The 19,469-nt window shown below is 33.2% G+C and overlaps 1 protein-coding gene across 7 annotated transcripts in view; it reads right to left on the reverse strand.

The window, feature by feature from the left end:
- CBLB (Cbl proto-oncogene B) overlaps positions 1-19,469 on the reverse strand; it is a 225,392-nt gene that overhangs the window by 92,314 nt on the left and 113,609 nt on the right. For all 7 annotated transcript variants that reach the window (XM_019665713.1, XM_019665709.1, XM_019665707.1 and 4 more), the window contains exons 7-10: positions 18,549-18,686; positions 15,507-15,594; positions 12,739-12,870; positions 1,470-1,673 (exon numbers count right to left, since the gene is read on the reverse strand). In XM_019665713.1, the coding sequence (XP_019521258.1) occupies positions 1,470-1,673; positions 12,739-12,870; positions 15,507-15,594; positions 18,549-18,686 (562 nt within the window). The remainder of the gene's footprint in view (positions 1-1,469; positions 1,674-12,738; positions 12,871-15,506; positions 15,595-18,548; positions 18,687-19,469) is intronic.

The following is a 19,469-nucleotide window of genomic DNA, read 5'->3' on the forward strand; positions in this document are numbered from 1 at the left end:
CAATGATGGTGCCAACTTGGGCCAGTGAAGCAACGTCCTCCACAGCTAGACTGAAGAACAAAACAACAGCAACTTGTCTGTTCCCCTTCCCCTAGTTCCCCAGCACTGTTCCCATCCCCCCAATACCCCAATAAAAATCTTAAAAAAAAAAACAAAAAAAAAAAACTAAATGTTGTCGGGATACAGGGTGGAATCCAGAGTAGTTTCTCTGAGTTGAATTATAACATTTATGAAAAATCAATGAGGTGAAGAATAAAAATCATCCCAGACCAAAGCAAAATTTGAGTAGCCATATTAGTGATTGTAACATATCTCCATATGTAAAAATGTGTATGTAAAAACTCCTAAGGGTATGTCTTCAGTGAGCATAGAACACTGGAACGTAAGAAATCCAGGAGGTCAAGAGGTAAACTTTGATATAGCCCTAAAGAAGGAGTAACCCAAAGATATGCTTCATATGTTCTCTGCACCAAGTGTTTCTCTACCAGGTAGAGAGATGCATGTGGTATACACAATCTGATGCCATTACACATTATCATCCCTTTACTTAGATGCAAACTGGTTTCATGTTACCTGCTAAATCGTAATGTGCTGCAGTGGAGGTTCTATAGGGCTGTGTAGGCCAAGTCTGAACTCAGCAAGGATGAGTGTTGTGATAGATTAGTCATGTCTGCAATGGGTTGGGGGGGGTGAAGAGGGGGCAACCTTCACACAGTATCTGCAGACCCTTTCATACCACTCATTGTCATATCTCTAATATTGAGAGCAAAAAACTTCTGAGTGTAATCTGAATTTCATGTATCTTTCTGTTCAGAGAATATATTGACATCTGAGAGTCCAGCTCTCCTGGCCATTATCTTTCTGGTCTGTAAATTACTCAGCTGGCATTCTGGTTCATTAACTAGTCTCTTGTGAGCTTACATAAACTGCAATTAGGCCGTAGCATCCATTCTCAGTGAGCTGACAAAGTCAATTTTTTGAGTTGGCAATACTGATAAGCAAACCCCAGACTACGGTAAATTCATAAAGGTAAATCTTATGTGACCTCTTAGTAGCCAAACAGAAGGCTGGCTTTCCTGGTAAGACAATAACCATCAGACACTTCTTTTAGACTCCAACAAAGACCATTTTTAATCGGTTCATATTTCCAATTTTAATAATATTATTTCTTAAATTTTGCTTCACAGGTCTGCTCTTGCTTAAATGATGTTTAATTCTATACAAAAGCCCTCACCATCTCTCATTTTAAACTTTAAAACCAGCAAGAGTAGTTCAGAGTCTAGTTCCTTCTCAGTCTGTGATTTCATCATCCTGTCAACATTAGTTATATCTTCACCTTTCTTTTGATGGATGCCTGAATCTTACTTTCCCAAACCCAAATACACTCAGTCATACCCCATTTGTGACAGCATCATTGCTTTTTTATGCCCACACACCGCCTTAATTGAACCCACGTTTTCTAGTTTTACCTTTCGAACATTTGCCAATCGATTCATCATCAAGGACTCCTCTCGGTCGTCGTCGTCATCCAAGTCCAGCATCGGCATTCCAAACGGATCAATGATGCTGCAGCACCTGGAGCCTTCATCCCTCGGGTCAAAGGGGTCTACGATTATGGGCTCTGTTCCTTTTATTTCGCAGCGACAGAAGGGGCAACCCTGGCCGTCTGACTCCTGAACAAACACAAAAAATGTGCTGATTGGTCTTTGTTCAAATAAAACAGTATAAAGAGGAGCCAATGTTCTACAACTATTCATATAAAAAGCTGAAAAAATGAGGTTTTAGGCTAGGTGGTGAGGTGGGGGAAGATCTGTCCTGAAGAGGTAGTGGAGCAGAACAGGGAGCCAACAAAATCATGATAAATGTTCGGGGTTTCAAACTTCAAATTCTTGAGGAAAAATTTCTTTAAAAAAGTTTGATTTGCCAAAGAAAAAGAACCGAACATTCTTTTCCTGAATGTTCACTTATAACTTTAATGTATTGAATCTTTCGAGTCCTGCAGAAATCTGGAAGCTGAATAATGTCCCTCTTTACCAAAAGGCACTGGTGCTAAACATTTTATAGAAAGGACATTTTGACAAAAATTCATTATAAATAAGTAATAGTATCAATTGGAACAATCCATTTCAAAATCAATTCTGGAAAAGTTCCTGTGCATATAACTATAGCTAAATATTGCCATTTTAATTGCTGAGGTCTTTAAAATCCTGATTTATAAGTATTCAGTGGGGAAAAAAGCAAAGTAAATCTATATTCAGAAACCATCATCTGTCCTGAGACTCTGAAATCCTGACACAGCTCATGTAGAATATAATTCTATGTGAGATAGTAAGCTTCACCTCTCATCTTGCTTTCAAACTAGATACGGCAAAAAGATTTGCACAAATCCTTTTAGACCAGAAATTCATTTATTGGTTATTATTGAAGGGTTTATTCAAAGTCTCTCAATTTAATTTCTCAAATCTAACTGCACTAAGAATTCACAACTGACAGGGAAATAGGACAAGGCTGTTTTCTTGCCCTGCAGATAATGCTGCCTTCTACAAATAGATGGTATATGATATTCACCACCAGATTGTTGTTTCTGCATTATACCCTGACTTTAGTAGTGTATCATTTAAAAAAACAGTAAAAATCATAAAATCATTTTAAGGCAGATATGGGATAAATTAGCATCATTTTAGAGATGAGACAAGGGATGTAAACAAAGCTAACATCTTTAAAGAAACCCTTCAGTAGGTAAGGCTGTCCCATCCACTTGGTAGGATATGAAACTGGTGCTCTAACTGCCCTACAGCGATACTCTGATCAGTGGCGGAATAACGCTCTCTCCTCTCATGGGGCAAATTACTGAGCAACCACTCTGTGGCAGATCCTGTAGTAGGCAGTTTATTCTTTCCCAAGTGTCACTCACTCAGATTAACAAACTGAACATCTACATTGCCACAGAAATTGCCAAAAAACAAACAAACAAACAAACAAACAAACAAACAAACACTCTTTGGATTGGTTAATGAAAAGTAATTGCAATGTTTTATTATTTATCTACTGTTACATAATTTGAAAAAGAAACTTGGAATGGTAAAATAGTTGAACTAAAGGGGTAAAAAAAATAGATATGCTAAGACAAAATAATTTGATGTTCACTGCCACACATGCTCAGGTTTGGTGGGCTTCAAGGCAACTTAAATATTATTTGCTCCACCATTTTACAGATGGTAAAACTGAGACTTAATTCTTCTATCTTACATTGATACATTTTCTGATGCAGGAATAAATATTTAAGCAAAGCTAAACCTTTCTCCTATCTTTTGATAACAAGAGCATTAAGTTTAAATGCATATTCAATGAATGTTATCATCCAGGTAAAATCCCCTTATTATAAAAGTCAAAAGGAATCCATATTATGTGCCTCTAGTGGAATTTTCTTACAGAGCTGCGTAAGATAATTTCAAAAAGATAGTTCTAATATGTAAGAGCAAGACGTGAAAGAGCTGGTGTTCCCTGTGTCTTTTATGTATGAAGGATGGAAAGCAGTACTCTGGGCCCTAAGTCAACACCTCATTCATACGTTAAAAAAAAATTACAGAAAATTTTAAACATATACAAAAACAGACAGAAAGTGTGATGAATCCATATGTACCTATCACCCATCTTCAACAATGATCAATTCACACCCAATCTTGTTTCATCTATATTTTCACTCGCTCTCTCCACCCCTGGGTTATTTTAAAGCACAACCTACACATCACATAAATTCATTTGTAAGTGTTTTAGTACATGTATCTAAAAATGGAAAGTCTTTTAAGACATAACTGCAATACAATTATCATAACTAAAAATGAGTCCACCTAATCTAAAACATTCAAGTCATATTATTTTTGAATGTGTGAGCCTCACATTCTAGAACACGTCTAGAATGTGTGAGCCAATGTATTCGGCTACAAAGGCTTCTCTTAGAAGCTTCATGGTCAATTTGCATGTTGTTTTAAGGATGACTTACAGTTTATGTTATGTGTTTGCTAATAAAGGGTACCTGAGAAGATTAAGTTTAGAAAGGGAAGTAGGTGAAAGGTAATAACAGTATCTTGATTCTACAGCAAAGAGACTGAGAAGAGTTCATCTAAAACCCAAGTTAGGTTTTACTCCATCTCTCCTATCTGAAAGTGTAATGTTCATACAAATTACTGGTATGTGTTAGGGTAGCTGTTTTATGAGGATGTATCACAAAATATATTTCCTGTTCAGCTTCATCTTTGTTGAGAGTTTATATTACTCACTAGACCAAAAAAAACAGCTGCAATGTACATCCTTTATGATTTGCAAACAGATCACGCTGAATGTGTCTTCCTAATGGTATTTACACTAATATGACACCGCCTGTCACTCTTTCTCTGTAAACTGACTACTGTCATATGCAAATTAAACTTAACCATAAATTCTCAAATGCCACCTTGGTACTCTGCCCTAGTTTCAGTCAGATGGTTGACTGAATACATATGAAGAACGTCTTCAATAGGCATATAACTCATTAGCATTGAGCCTCAATAATTAAAATAATGTTTCTGTTAACATATACTTAATGCAAGATCAAGAAGCACATTTTAATGAAGAAAAAAGACTAAGAAATAACTTATTTTCTAGTCTCCAACATACTAACATTCTGAGAATGTTAAGAGGAAGTACTTGGGAGTCCACCATTCTAGTTGACTAAGTAGATTTCACTTCCTCAAATAAAAATACTCTCAAAGTAAAGGATACAGAAGTTACCAGTGAGTACTATACTCATCTGAAACTTGACTATGTGATATGCTCATAATAAAATAATTCAGACTCATATGCCAACCATTAACATTATAAGTTAATGATATTAAATAGAGCTTTAGGTAACCTGAGAACAAATCAACAAATCAACAAAGTAGAAAAAAATTTTTAATTTCCAAAAAGTGTATCATTCCTCAGTAACACTCTATGTAAAAATCCTATTATTATCAGTATCATTACATCATCATCATATATATTATTTACCTTCTATATTCTTTCTGTTTAAATATTGTTCAGATGGCTATTATCTCTTCTTTTAACTTTTTTAAGATAAACGTTATATGTAGTATAATTTCTTTGTTCTCAGGGTGATTAATTATTTGAGGATATTCTTTAATGTCAATCACCTCATGCTTTCCCACATATACAATATACATGGAGGCCTGAGAAAATACACAGGACTTCATGAGTCTCATTTAGGAGTGCATTTTATATTTTTACTGTGCATGTGTGTTTTCTATATCAGTAACTTCTAATTTACATTACCTTGCTATATACTGGGTTGTCGGAAAAGTCATGACGCATTTTTGCAACGAAAAACTAGGTCATGACTTTTCCGACAACCCAATATATTTCATGTAGATTTGAAGTTAACATAAGTCTTTAAAAAAAAATGAAACAAATATAAATAAGTAAATAACTGGATACATACATACATATACTGAAAGTAAACTGGGTTCATAGCAAGCATTTTGAGACATGAATATTGCTCACAGAAGCGCAATAACTTCTTGTTAAAAGAATAAAGGAAAGAATGAATGAGGAGAGTAGTGATCTTAGACTAATAATCCCCAGTGGGAGAGATCTTTGGTTGTGGTGCTCTTTTATGACGGGCAAGGGAGAAGACACTGGTGAATCTAGACTTAGAACTTCTATTGGGTTGTCAGAAAAGTCATGAATGCATTTTTTCTATGTTTTTCGTTACAAAAATTAGTCATGACTTTTTTGACAAGTCAATAGTTTTAATTTGGGAGGCCCATGAAAACAGTGAATCAGAAAAGGAGTACAGACTTTCTGAATCAAGACACTTAGATTGGGGTCCCACATTCACCAATTAATTACAGCTGTGTGACACTGGATAAGCCATTTCACCTTATTTGTAGGCTATAACAACAGAATGTACATCTTAAAGGGAGAGAAATAAATACCAGGGTTTCCCAAGTGCTAGGCAAATTCCAACTGGTATAATTGCTATAAAAATAGACTCAAGAACAAAGAAATATAGTAAGATAACTGAGAAAACATATATTTGCATATAAAAAAAATCATATATCCATAAGAATTCCATGAAATGAATAATTTTTTAAAAACTGCAGAATTATCATTATGCATAAATTAAAAATATCCAAGAATATCAGTTATCTTCCTAATACTATCATTTACTATATTACAAGCAATTATAATAACTAAAATTCCTGGCACTGTTGTAAGTAATATCTATATATTGACTCATTTAAACCTATGAGATAGGTACAATTATTATCCACATTTTACCAAAGAGAAAATTGAGAGTTTACATAATTTTTTTTTTTAAGGAGGGCAATCTGCTTTATTCAGTTCACCAATTCAAATGTTAATCTTATCTAGAAACACTTTCATAAAAGCACCCAGTAAAAATGTTTGACCCAACTTGATGGAGGTCACACAGCTAAGTGGTACTAAGAAATTACATCCAGGAGATCTGTTTTAAGACCCTAATCTTTTCATCACTACACTATCACTATACTATACTATTATATCAGAATGTAGTAATTCCTCAATCTCAGATTCATAACCTAGGTTAAAATAAAGTTTAAACATAGATGCCTACTTCTGATCATTGAAAAATGGGAAAAAAATGAAATATTTTGTTCAAATCGCAAGATTCAAATTAAAGAAGCTACATAATCAATGAATATTCCATTGGCTCTAATTGAAAAGTTTCATCTTTTAACAGGAAGACACAAAACTTGTCCTAGTAATTATAATCTTCTTTCAGAATTATTTTTTTACATAGCAAGAGCTTTTCTTTCTAAATAGTTGCTGCTAGAATCCAATTTAAAACTTTAATGCATAAAGTTTATGAGAGCTTGCATTCTGAAGATGTTTGATTTAATGGAGCCAACTTTTAAAGCACCTATTAAAGGCCCTTGTTAGAGCCAACTGAAAATGTTTCCCAAATGCAGGTATCTGCTATTGTGCAGGCACATCACCATACAGTGAGTGTCTACTGAATGCAGTCACTAGACTCTGAGTCAAGCATTAGGTCTACCAGATTGTGTTTTTTCATATCTGTCTCCTCCTTTTCATTCCTGTTAACTGTAGGATCATGAATTGTAGTTCATCACATCACTATAACATTTTTGGACAACTCTAGTGGCCCCTACGACTCCCAAAATAAAAGAGGAGCTCCAACATTTTAGCACATTTATACAAAAAGACACAACATGTAATCAAAGACAGAAATATCAATTTATAACATTCTTAAAGGCAAATATTATTTTCTTATTTGTAGTACTAAGGTTACAAATTTTTTCTTGAGGCTAGAAATTTGAAGGTTGGTTGCTTTTGAAGAAAGATACAGTAAAAGATTATTTCTTAGTGCCTTATATGTGATTGTACTGGCTTCTCACCTCTCTTAGGGAACTATGCATTTTTTTACTTTTAATTGTATTAAAGTCCTTGGCAGTAATTCAAAATAAGGTTGCCAATCCAATTGATTTGTACGTATCCATTTTTATTTTGAGAGCAGTATTTGAGAAACATGGTTTAGAGTTTGTGCTATTCATGAGCTCAGAAGCCATTTTCTAGATTCCAGGAAAACAAAAACAAAAACATAGAATGAAAACAATTCCCTATTTACCTCAAGTGATAACCCTGCAATAAACCACTGCATAATATGCTACTACAAAAAGGAAGACATGGAGGAATTCAGCATGAAGAAGAAAAATGTTCTGTTAATATCCATGGAATAGTGTGGACGTGAAAGAAAACACTCCAAGTTATATTGCCACGGGTACAACAGAGATGCCACAGCCAGTGATACTGCTTCAAAGAATGCCTCTAGAGAGATGACGATACAATTTATTTAGTATTCTGTGCAAACTCTGGCTTGCTTATTCAATTTATTAAATAACAGAGATGTTTCAGAAGGAGAAAAAAACTATCAAACACCTCTTTGGAGGCATGACTAATGGACCATTATGACAGCAATGAAAGAGTAACCACTTGCAGCCTGTAACAACTGACACTGCTACAGTGCATTTCATAGGGTTTCTGTTAATTACACAAAATTTAAGTCTCCAATGAATTTCAATTAAACCAAAGTAGGGCATGAAACGGAAGGAAAAGTTGGTGAAGAATGGCTTGCTAAAAGTTCACACTGGTATAATGTTTTACGGTCAGAGCATAATATCTCGTATTGGACTCTGACTGATTTATCAGAGCTTCTTGGCAGGCATGCAGCCTTTAAAATCCTTTCCATATAAGCATGCCCAACCAAAGTAGTAGAAAGTAACAAAAAATGTCTTGGATCCATAATTAAATTTGAAGGATAACAGGATGTTCATTTCAAGTAATTATGAATACTTTATTAAACTTTGATTTAATTTTAACTTCTTGAGGGTAGGGACTGTGTCTTAGTGTTCTCAGAGCAGAGATTACTACAGAACCTGGACTACATCAGCTGCTTAAGGAATATTGAATGAATTAAAGAATGAATGAATGAATCAATGAATGAATGAATGAATGGATTTGAGATCTTGGAGAATGATGAATGAAACAATCCATCTTGTTTCTGCCAAACCACTTAGGGGAAGCAAAATAAACTATTCCTGTGCATAATTGTTTGATAACTTCTTCCTATAGACAAAAACAAAGCTTATAAAACAAAAACACATGCTTTAAAATCAGAAAATATGAACTCTAGCCCTGAACTAATTTGAATAAAGAGAAATTTGACAGAGACCTATATTACAACCTGTATTCATATCCAGACTTAATAGTTGTACATTTTTCATTACATCTGTGAGTTGTAAAACTATGACAATGTTCAATAATTTTGTTCTTTTTGTTCTCATATTCACCATCAATTAGGTTAAGTCCAGTGAGCAGTTCATTGAGGCTATGATATAAGGTTTTTAGCATAGCTAATGTCTGTCAACTGTATTTTAACTGGGTTACCTTTATGACTTTTAGTTTCTTTAAATAATGGGGGGATTTTGCAATAATGTGTTTAAATGATTGTCAAACACTGCTCTTCATACAACAACATGAAAGCTGCTAAAACAGATCAGTTGGTTAGCAGGAAGCACCACTGTGTGAAACCCATATGTAAACGTAGAGATATTCAGGTTATACAAAAAATGGAAATGTTCAAAAATTGAAGCTTCCTTTAACCACTAAAACCTCACAGAGACACAGAGACTATAGAATGTCACTTTGTAATTCTCAAACTTTGGCCTAAGACCAAATTTCTTCAGGGTAGACTAAACTTGAACCAGACATCACTGTGCATGTTTCTTGGTGTGAAAAAGCAATAAACAGAAACTCACTCTTACTGCCTCTAGGTTAGTGCTGGTATTATTGCAAGCAATAAAAGTAAAATAATTTGGTTCAAAAATAAGTAGAAAAAAAATCAACATGTGAAAAGTTGAAGGGAATCACCCAGCAGCTTCTGAATGGAACAAATGGATCTGAGGTTTAAAATTCTTAGGATTTATTCTCAGATCTTGAGCATGATAAAAGTTCTTTGAAAAGATCACAGATACTTCTCAGAAGAGAAATGGACAGAACTAAGACATTACAAGGGCTTTTCACAAGTGCTCTACAACACCAATGTCTTTTTATTTAATATAATCTTAATTTTCCTCTTCTCATTCCTTTACGTTACCTATGGCATATAGTCATAAGTATTTACTAAGTAACTACCAATGTATATGTAGATAGCAGGCTTGGGGAGAATTCTAAAACAAGTAAAGCAATCCAGATTCTAGAGGAGAAAGAGGTAAATATGTAAACATTTGCAAAACAAATACAGTGAATAAGAGCTTATAGGAACATATATCAAAGTGTATCATTTTATCAATTTATTAATCATGAGGGATTTATAATAAATTAATGTTTATTAATTGTGTGGGAAGAATTTTAAAATAATACTTAAATAAAGCCTTTGCATATTTTTCATTAACCTATAAGCAAAATTCTATGCTCAGATTAGGATAACATTGTTAACTAGTGACAAGAGTGTGATTGACTTTATTATTTCAACTTTCTGAGTACTTTTGAATTTGTTATCTTTTTGTTACTGGCTTTACTTAGTAAATTACTACTTTATTACTATTCGGTCATCAGGAAAGTCATGATGTATTTTTCTATGTTTTTCAATGCAAAAAATGTGTCATGAATTTCCTGACGACCCAATACTTACTTATATAGCTTCTCCCCAAATTTTACTCAAGGACTGTTTTCTAAAAGTAAAAACCAAGAAGTACTTCTGAGTAAAATGGAGAATTAGCAAATATTAACAATTTATAAATATGATTGGACATATCTTCATTTATATGGCCATTAGACCATTATGGCCATTAGACCAACATGAAAAAAATCATGAACTGAATCAAGGAACTGATTAGCTAACTAACAAGAGGAACTGTATCATTTGGAGAATGCACAGTAATATAGAGAAAAGTTGTGGTGCTGTCAAGGGCAAAGAATTAATAAAATAGCCATGACAACTGGGAAATATTCCATGTCTACTGCACGTAACATGCTAACTGCAAACAGTTCACAAACTTACTAAATAAAATATATAGTGCTGGCCCTAGAATTTTAAGATATTATTTCTTTCAAGGAGTTTACAGATCATAAAATAAAATCTTTCTTTGTTTGTTTTATACTCTGTCATGCTCTTTTACTCACCCTAGGCCACAGGTAAACAGCTATTTTTTATAATGTTTTACACAATAATCTTTACTAATCAAAGGTTTCTGCCCCACTAATGGGAACTTCTGACTTTTAACCCACTTAACTTTCAAATACAAGTTAAGTACCAAGTTAAAGATGCCAAGTCCTGCAATATGCGTGTCTGCCTATGCTCCGAGACCGGGGACTCTAAGAGGAGACGCCGAAACACGCAGGCCATGCATTGAGGCAGAGAGTGCTGGGAGTTTGTACCAGCCTAAAATGCTGGTTTTCTTTAGGGAGAAACGCAAAGCTTTTAGTTCCATCATACCTGTGAGAACCATACTACCACACTCCAGGCATAAGTCAATCCAAAGGGGTGACCGACACAATTGGCCTCTTTGTCAGTTTAATACTTACCCTGAAATACTGAATGCTTATGAGGTAAAACAGAGCACCCTAAAGTAGGCCTATCCCAGTCAGCCCCGCAGAGTCAATCGCATCTAGATAATACTTTCTACTGACGCATTGGAAACACACTTGTCACCAGTTTTCCCTTCTACCAGCGTAACTAAATTTATTGAAAGTCATCTATCAAAAGACATTGCTAAGTCTGAAAAACCATTACTGTTAACAAAATTTACTAGCAATCAAGTGCCTGGCAGTTGAGAATGAGTTTGCTGACGCCACACTGAGACTCCCCCTTCTTCTAACTCCTCCTTGTACTACACAAAATTCACCAACATCATGAAGGGATAAACGAAAGTTACAGCAAGGATATCCAAGAAAGCCTAAAGTGAAAGATAAACCAAAATGCATGCATAAGGATGAACAAGTTTTACTGAGAAGCATAAGGATGAACAAGTTTTACTGAGGTAACAAAAGATGTCGGGAGATCAGAAATGGCTTTAAAAGCGTAAATCAGTTGTAACTCATTTCCTAATTATTCCTCTTTTTCTTCATTTTTAAAACATCCCCAAAGGAAGGAGGCCCTTTTTATAAGATTGTGAAAATCATTAAATTTTATTATCAAGTAATGAGCTCAACAGACATCAGCGCTCCCGGGGCTGCGTTCTCCCTCCTTGACCCTCTGCCCACCCTTCCGCAGGCAAGCAGGGGTGATGGGCTGGAGAGATCAGGAACTCGAGAACAGGGTAGGGATGTTGATTATATACTCAACTGCAGATTTTTTAAAAAGGCTAGAAAATGGATTGGCTTTCTAAATACCATCAACAAAATTCACTTCAATATTAACTGTGTTAAACAGCAGTTTAAAAAATGGCTTGATCAAATATTTTGGGAATCCTCCAAATACTCAAAACTGGAAATCAGTCCAAAGTTCCATTTTAAAATCCCAACCTTTATTACAGATAAAGAAATAGAAGGAAGCCCTTGGGGAAATCAGTTATCTTCTAGGTCTTATTCAAAAACATTGAATCAATTTATATTTATTGAACATCTACCTACGGAGGGGAAGGCAGTTTATCTTAAATTCTGCTTCTGTAAACTGAAAATTTAATGCCTGTTTCTGTGGGAACTACAAGTATTTGGGAGGCTTTTTCCTGTCTGATTCTCCTCTTTTCGCCTTACAGAGCAACCGCAGACTTTTGTGAGACAGGAGCCACACCTCCTCAGGAAAAGAGGGCTGGTTGGAACAACACAAGATTTATCTATTAGGGTTTACTTTGCTTCAAAATAAATAGAATCTGACCTAAAATAAATTGTGTAAATATGGTTAGTTGGTAATATGGATAAGTGACTTTCTGAAATGAATAGTGTTATTATAGAACTAGAACTACTTACAACTAATATAAAAATTTTACATGCAAAAGAATGTAAATACAAAATAGCAAAAAAATAAAATCATATAAATAAAAGAAATTCAAACACATGTGTTTTTTTTAACAACCATTCAAACAATACACAGATCAGTATTACTTCCTGAATCATTAAGACGAAGAAAATTGAAAAGAGAAACAACTGATAGAGAATGTACAGAGGACACCCATGTTGCTAATTAAACCTTGATTATACCTGCCATGCTGTAAGGCAAGAGGTGCACATCAAATGCCCACAGGGCTCAATCTTGACATCTTTGTCATTTTCAGCACAAATTTTACAGAGCTGGAAAGTAGAGCCCATTTCACAATATAATTCATATTGTTCCTGGAATGTGGAAAACAAGAAGCAATGTTAATATATTTCTATCATGAGCTGTTAATATTGAATTTTTTTCAAATATAATCACTTAGAATAAATTCCTCAAACTTGATCCTATCAGGATTTTGTTACCATTTAAGACATGTTTTAAATTGACAATCACAATTTGGTTTGCATAATCATTTTTTAAAAAGATTTGACCTTTTATCAGCAATTGTATAAGCTTTTTTAATACTTAGTATTACTTATTGTTTTATACTTTTCCTTTAGACTTTTGCTTCAGTAGTCACAGTGATTCAAACGACGAAAGCTTATGGTTTTAAAAGGCATTAAATAACTTACTTTTCTTTATAAATGCCACACACTCATTCAATTTTATTGTCAAATGCAGTGTGAGAGAGAGAGAGAGAAAGAGAGAGAGAGAGATTGTGTGTGTCTGTGTATGATTCTGGCTGTACATTAAAGTTTATTTCTTAAATATCTTTAGAAATTCCAGAATGGAAGAAAAGCAACACACTTGCCAATCCCGTCCTTAAAGCTTAAATCCCTTCCATGAAAGCTAGGTCATGTGGCCCATATGCATTATATCATATAATCTCCAAAGCATAATAAAATATATTGAATTTAAAAAAATACTTAAGGCTCAGTAAGTTTATAAATTTTCCTCAAATTCTATAGTAAATCTCTAACTCTAAATTGCATACTCTTTCCCAATCTTAATCACTTCAGCAACCAAAAACTGTTTTATTCAAACTCTATTCTCTTGATTTACTAGTTTAGATCCTTATGGCATAGTAAAATTCTCAGTGTTCAAATACAGAAAAGATCTGTCACAAAGAAGATACAAATATGTGGTGAATGTAAAGAAAATTGTAAAAAGTACTATTTAATAGGGATACAAAGAAAAGGAATTATAGAAATAAAATTCAGGTAAGGCAATGTTCTATCTAATACGTGCCTATGTACATGGCACTGGGTAGAATATAAATTACAATCTTTAGTTCCGAACCTACTAAAAAATCTTATAATCTTAGTGAGAAAAATATATATATACATATACATACATACACACATATGCACATACACAGACATTTGTATATAAATTATCTTCCATGGTGTATGTATGACTACATAAATAATTTTTAAAGAAATTAAGGAAAAAGACAAGAGAATGGATCAAGACAGAAAGGAAATCTGAAGTAATGCAGAATAAAATATAAATCACTGAAGTCCCTAAAACAATAGGTAAGTATTTATGCTGGTTATCTCATCCAAAGGACTATTTGCAATTATAAAAATAATTACAATAAGCTAAAAACTCAGATGCAGAATTCAATCTAAGAGGTAAGTCAGTCAAATAGCTGAGTCATTTAAGAGGATGATACTGCTCCTAAATATGTACTTTTAAACAACAGCTTTATAAAGAGGAATTGTCTCCAATGAGTGACCTTTTACATACATTATAAAAATAATCACTACATAATTTAAAAAATGGAAATCATGTATTAAAAACTGCCCACAAACTGTACATATATCAACGAGTGTGTTTCACATAATAATACCAAGACCACTGGGATTCAAATCTGAAGGAAAAATTAATTTTTATTGTCTTCCCCCAAACCTGTAATTTGGTTTTTTATTCGATTTTTATTATTTATTATACAAAGCACAAAAATATATGTTATAATTTAAAGCTACATCATATGTAAAATGATTCTTTCATTCCCTCCCTGATTCTCCAAACCTTTTTACTTCCTCAGTTAAACACTGTTACCAATTTGGTGTTCTTTAATTTTTATTTTTCTAAAGTATATTCATACGTTCATATGTGGTAATTTCATGTTTATTTACAGAAACTGAACTTACATAATTTAACTTTACAAAATGAAATGTTACATAGTTGAGCTTTACATATATGGAACATTTTTACATAACAAGTTCCCATATGAGTATGCAGAGCTATGTCTGTCTGTTAATGACTTTACAGTATAATACAGTATAAGCATAATAGGTGTTGGTTTTTTTTACCTATGATGGAATATTTGGTATTTTGTAATTTTTATGAAAAATGTTAAAGGGAACACCTGGTGCACACATCTTTGTGTGTATGTGCGAGTGATATATATATGGAATCTAGAGTCAAAGGATGTTTTTATTTAGATTTTGATAATTATTGAACATCACCCTCAAGAAAGTAACTTTACCAAGTTACATTCCTCTCATAATCTATGAGACTGTCAAAAATAAACTAATGAGAACATAGTTATTATCTTCATTAGGCTTCAATTATTCATTAGACTATAAAAGGGAATGTCTATAATTATTCTAACCTGCTTTGGAGTTTTCTAAACCTATGGCTCTCACATTTATCTACCTACCTATGGATTTATCTATCTCCCCACATAAGTGCCAATATCATACTGAAAGCAAGAAGGTTAACAACAGAAATTGTAATCCAAAAAATAGAGAAAGTAATGTATTTTCCTTTCAAACGCTTTTAGAATTCCTTAAGTAACTTTTGCATTAAATACTTGTATATGATTTTGGCTCTAGTATAAGTAGAGGATCTTATTTATTTCAAAGACATTATAGATACTCATTAATTATAAATGTTCAAATTGTAAATTACAAATTGTTCTTACCTGTGTAACTTTTATATGATCATGAGGTGTAGGTTCACATAATCCAGTTAAATCAGGATTATAACTCCTCCCATCAGGATAAAGATAGCTGGATTATAAACAGAAACTTCATTACTATAAATATACAAGTTTTAATTGCAATTAAGGTTATTTAATCAAATTCTCCTATATTCAAATTCACACTTTGATATTTTCTTTTTATATAACTTATATTAAGAACCTAGTCTATTACTATTTCTATAACATTACAGCCACTAAGCAAGTTAATTAATTTATTTTACTGGTCCCTCATGTTTTATTCCAAAATATGTTGAATCTACACATTTTTGCAATTATTATGTCTCTTATCTGAAGCAGTTACTGTTAAATGCATCATTTTACACTATGCTTAATCATACCACAAGGAAAGAAAAAAGGGAATTAAAGCTCACAATTTTCCCACAAAAGTTATTCAAACACTTCTATGGTTTTCCTGCTTCTCAAATGCCCCATACTCTTTCTTTCCATCTCACCTTCCACTCAATCAACACATACAAACGTATGTACATACAAACATTTAAAGAAATTAGAATATTTTAGCAATTCTATGTTTAATTTACTTCAAATCAAGCTACAAACAGAGAATGGTTTATAAACATAAGGTTCCATTATTAGAGAGAATTGAAATAAGAACTAAAAGTTATAATGACATCTTGCTGTGCTATAACAAGTTTTTACTCACTCAGAAAATCATTAAAAATGAAGCTTTTCGTGTTGGTAAATACCTATTTTAGTTTTTTTTAAATGGTAATATTACCATTGGGTTTCATCAATTCATTAAGTTACGGTTAGTTTTGTTCAATATCTTTCTGTTCTAGGTGGCTTGAATGAAAAATTAAGAATAGACTACTATAGTGGTGAATATTTTAAAGGGAAAAACGATACTAAAACTATTCTGTGAAGTAACAAAAAAGATTTATCCTCAAATAATCTATAAATATTTTAGTAAGTGCTAAAATTTACCCAAGAAAACCAGAGAATACGAACTTAAAAGAGACAATTCTCATATAATACATATCAGTAAGATAATTTTTTTATTAAGATTTAGAAAAAGGAGTTGACTACATCTGAATATGATACAAATTTAGAATGTCCTTATGGGGGTGGGAAAAAATTCTACAAATATTAAATGAGTGGTAAGCAAAAGCTAGTAAGTAACTTTCTTTTTATTACCTAAAATGGCCAATTTTAAAAACTATTATATAACATTTTGTTCATCACATTTCAAAAATATGTAGAAATGGAAGATTACAAAGATTAAAAGTATGACAATAAGGTAGCTAAAGGAAAACTTAAAAGGCTCTATTTACTATATAAGAGACAATTCAATGATTATTGTCCTCAGTAAAGCAGGTTGCTACTGATAAGCCCTTTCAATGGCAGTGAAGGAAGAATCTTAGCTGGTTATTGAAGTAAACTTTTTTTATCACCTATATCATACAATATTGGGTTAACTATCAGGAAAGAACAGCTGACCCTAATAATAGCTGAACTAGATGATATCCTTCCCATGTTTATACTGATCTTAAAAAAAAAACACCTAATATAATATCTATTTTAATCTAATTTAAAAATTTGATCAATTTTAAAATCAGATTAAAATTTCAATCTGATCTATTTTAATGTAATATGTCCCTGAAGCACAAATTCAACTCACCAAACCCCTCTGAATAAGTGTGTGTGTGTGTGTGTGTGTGTGTGTGTGTGTGTGTGTGTGTAAATATTAGCAGTTAATCTGTGTAGGAGTTCAGAGGCAAGAGTACTGATTACAAATCATAATTTGTTATTTTGGATTGACTTTGGAAAAACAGATGGAAGGCACTATAACAATATGAATAAGCTATGTCAAATTACTCCATTTACAGATTTGCCCACTTATAACTTCTATTTACAAATTAAAACATTAAAGCATGTTTTCTTGAAAACAAAAATCCTGCAATCAGAGTGAATCGAAAGCTATACATATGACTCTCTGCTGCATCAGAGGGAAAGTATAAATAAGTAAGAACAAATTTATAATAAGAGAAGAAAAAGAGAAGTACACACTTGGTACCACCAGTTTGCCATACAATTCTTATGTAACTATCTTTAGAAAGCTCACAACTTCAAAAAATTCATTATTTTTCTTCAGATAGACCCCATGCCGTATTTTTTATATATTTTACATTTTTTTTGCAATAACTTTTGAAAAGGTAAAACTTGTATCACTAGCTCTCTGATGACTCTGATCGACTTTCTCCTAGTAGGAAACTCTTATAACCCATGCTGCAGCAAGTTACTCAGCAAAGCAAAGGGCAATAAAAGTCAGTGTGATGAAGTGACACTGAAAGTACAACAAAAGGAAAAAGGAATGGCACATGACTAAAATGAATGACAGATGTTTGCTATGAAGCGACCTATCAGATTGCCTGAACTTTGTGTGTTGGGGGAAAGTCATCAATAATCTAAGAAACAAAGCAGAACTTCTGTATTTAAAAAAAAACAAACAGCTTCAGGTAAACTGAATTTAGCTATTAACATATAGTTCAGGAATGTGGATTTATTATTAGAGTGAATTAAAAAATGGAAGCATAAAGAAAAAAGAAAGAGAAGGGGTGAGAACAGGATAAAAGAAAAAGAAAATTTAGTACTACTAGACAAAATAAAAAGGAAAAGCAATTTAAAGGTTACATGAGAAAACAAGAGTCAATTATTTTTAAAGAATTATCTCTTTGTGTAGACACACACACACTCACAGTTTTACATCTATTCAAAACAACTTTTAAGTTCTAACTTTTTTTTCTATTAAAGGTATAAACTTGTCATTTGATGTTGCAATTTATTTGCTGTAACATACATTCAAATGATTAGATCACCTTAAAATGACTATCTTAAGAGATAACCAATAAAAACTAAAGAGCCTCCACCTCATCAGCCTCACCATCGATTTTCTCTATCTCTAAGCAGTCTACATTTTTCACACTTGTGACTATGAGCGCCCTGACTTCCATAGCTCATACTCACAATCCTTCTCTGCTGCCGTCAATCAGGGCTTGAAACAAGGGCTTGTTGTGAGGTATGGTCTGTAAGATGTTGCCATCCCCCGTCACATAGCCAATGGCCCACTGTCCCAATCTAGTGCAGCTTAACCGGAAAATGTAGCTGTAAAACAAGAGGAAATTATGTTTAATTACCAGTCAAAATATATATAAGTACTACACAATTTTTTAAACTTTTTTAAGCAAAAGACTAAACAGAATCATTTAGAATTCCTGATATAAACTTCTATCTCCTAACTTAGTTTAACTCTGTTGTACTTCTCCATTTATTGATGTGTAAAAGAAGCAATGATAATTTCATTTAAAAATACGAGTATATCTCCAGATATATAAGAAAATAATTGAAGTTGTAAACTATCAAGTGATTTATTGCCATCACCGTCAGGGTAGGATACTCTATAAAAGTGCTGGTGGTATGAAACAGCTAGGATAGAAATCACTTCTGGAAAGTAAAAATAAAATAAATACGTAAAAATTTAATTTGTCCACCTCAGACAGAAATTAAGCCAGTTTCTACTATGGAATTCAAAATATTTTATAATTTAAAAATTATGCAGTTTTAGTTGTTAATAACTTGTTTAAAAATAATACTTTTTCTTTAAAGCATTCCAGCCATCCATCTTTATTTTTTTTTTTTTTAAAGACTTTTATTGGGGAATTGGGGGATGGGAACAGCGCTGGGGAATTGGGGGAAGGGGAACAAGACAAGCTGCTCTCTTTTTGGTCTTCAGTCTAGTTGTGGAGGACGTTGCTTCACTGGCCCAAGTTGGCACCATCATTGCGCTCTACCCGGGTGAGGCAGATCAGTCGCCGGCTTCTGGACGGCCGCTCACTGCGGCTGCTGGCCACTCACGCTGGCTGCTGGCTACACACGGTAGCCCATGGC

This window comes from Hipposideros armiger, unplaced genomic scaffold (genome assembly GCF_001890085.2).
Source record: "Hipposideros armiger isolate ML-2016 unplaced genomic scaffold, ASM189008v1 scaffold_448, whole genome shotgun sequence".
Classification (NCBI taxonomy): domain Eukaryota; kingdom Metazoa; phylum Chordata; class Mammalia; order Chiroptera; family Hipposideridae; genus Hipposideros; species Hipposideros armiger.